Genomic DNA, 2,000 nt, shown 5'->3' on the forward strand with positions numbered 1-2,000 from the left:
TCCAAGTACACGGATATTAGGGTCTGCATCCCAAATGGCACCCTATTCCCTTACATAGTGCACTAGTTTTGACCAGGGAAGGGTCCAAAAGTAGTGCACTATGTACAGAATATGTTGGCATTTGGGACAAATAAAGCGTGCAGAGGACACATAAGAGAAACTGTCATCATACTGATAATTGATGTTTCCTCCCAGGACTGCAAAGAAATACAATGTGGTGGTGTACATGACTGTTCATAAGACACTTCTTGGAACACTATCTTCTCTTCCATGAAGTCCCCTGGGTAGAGGGAAAGGAGGGCTGATGTATGTGTGTGTGAGGGGGGGGGGGGGGGGGGGGGTTGGGAGGGGGGGGGGGGGTCACCGTGGAGACAGCACGCTGTTACAGTTCTCCGCCATCTCAAACAGGAAGTCATGCGGTCCACTTCGGCTAGTGATTTCACTGGCCTTCTCCTAGCTTTTGCTCTGAAGCTCCGCCTTGATGGAGCACAGCGATAGGAGGAACTCCAGCGTGTGGGCGGAGCCCTGTCCAGGGTGGGAGGCAGCTAGGTGGAGCGCTGTGAGGCCACCGTTGGGCTGGGCGTGCGGTGGCGACTTGGCCCCAGCGACAGGCGCCGTGTAGGGGCGTCCAGCCGTCGGCAGTGCGGGAGTTAACTTCGGTGCCCGCTGGCAGCAGGGTAGAGGCCGTGGCGGCGTGGCCTCCGTAGGCCGCATGGTGCAACGAAGTATAGCCGTCCTCGTCCTGGCAATGCGCAAGCAAGGGGTCAACCGAGAGCAGCCGCTTGACCGTCGGCAGCTTAAAGAGGCAGAGAGAATATTTGCATTTTAACTGACCTTTATCGAACTCAACATATCATGAAACAGCCGAAAGGCAGATGCATTTCATAAAAATCTGTTCTTGCCTCTGGATTCCCTGAGAGATGGAGATTTAAAGTTATTTCTGCACAGTTTTGACAGGGGGAACAAACAAGAGCTCTAGAGGATTATCTTTCTCCCTCCCCTCCCCCCTTCCATTTGTTAAAATCTCACCACCTCTCTGGCTGTGGGCGATACCAGTGAGACACATCATGACACACGCACAAACAAGGACACACACAGTAATCCAAAGCTTACCGCGCTGTTCTGTTCCAATCTTAAGCAAGTGATCTCACAGCTCATGCTCAGTCACTTTTACACCGCAACCACTTTGGATTTGAGCAAACCTTTCTATACATATTGGCCCATGATATCAAACTCTTCCAGTGACGAAGAAAATGGACGTCTCATGATAGGCTGTGGTGTGCAAAATAGGTCAACTATGAGCACCTGATGACCAGCTCCAGGATAGCAGGGTCAACGCCAACACTTGTTGTACACTTTTAATAAAGCTTTTCACGGTCACAGGTCTCTCTGGGTAAACTGCAAATCATTAAGTAAACATTCATTCATAATTCATACTTGTTTCCAGCACTTTTCTTTCCATGACTGGCCAAAACTTGTTTTCTCATGGCTCTCTCTCGTCCCTCTGCAGCAGACATATGGTGAGCAATATGTTTGGAATATCAAATCTCAATTAAATCACAGTATCGAATCAGCAACACATAGAATCGTGCGAATCACAATACATATCATATTGGCACCTAAGTATCATGAAAACATTGTATCGCGAGGTCCCTGGCAATTCCCAGCCCTAGTGCGTCACAGTCCCTCTGTTATTCTCCGCCGCCCACAGCATCAGCTCCTCCGGTCTGTCTTTCAGCTTCTCCTCCTTCTGCTGATACCAGTCTTCACCCCCCCCCCCCCCCCCCCCCCTCCTCCTCCTCCTCGTCTCCCTGCCAGAGGCTGCATGCTCCGCGGGGGATCAGGTGGTCGTGGGTCTTCAGCAGTTCCAGCTGGTTAAAGCGCTCTGGGAACTCGTCCACAATGTACTAACTGCCCATGCACACTCACAGCCAACTCAGTGGCTGCTGATATAGAGAGGAGATATCAGGTCATTTGTATTAATTATCAACAACTTAATT

At 50.5% G+C, this 2,000-nt stretch overlaps 1 protein-coding gene across 1 annotated transcript; it reads right to left on the reverse strand.

The window, feature by feature from the left end:
- Positions 1 to 422: 422 nt before the first annotated feature.
- On the reverse strand, positions 423 to 1,768 carry LOC110498685 (ankyrin repeat domain-containing protein 49-like; the record flags this gene model as incomplete). Its single annotated transcript, XM_036955487.1, has 2 exons — positions 423 to 796; positions 1,682 to 1,768. Coding segments are annotated over 2 exons (444 nt in total), but the record flags the coding sequence as incomplete, so codon positions are not given.
- Positions 1,769 to 2,000: the final 232 nt, after the last annotated feature.

This window comes from Oncorhynchus mykiss, chromosome 19 (assembly GCF_013265735.2).
Source record: "Oncorhynchus mykiss isolate Arlee chromosome 19, USDA_OmykA_1.1, whole genome shotgun sequence".
NCBI classification, from domain to species: Eukaryota; Metazoa; Chordata; class Actinopteri; order Salmoniformes; family Salmonidae; genus Oncorhynchus; species Oncorhynchus mykiss.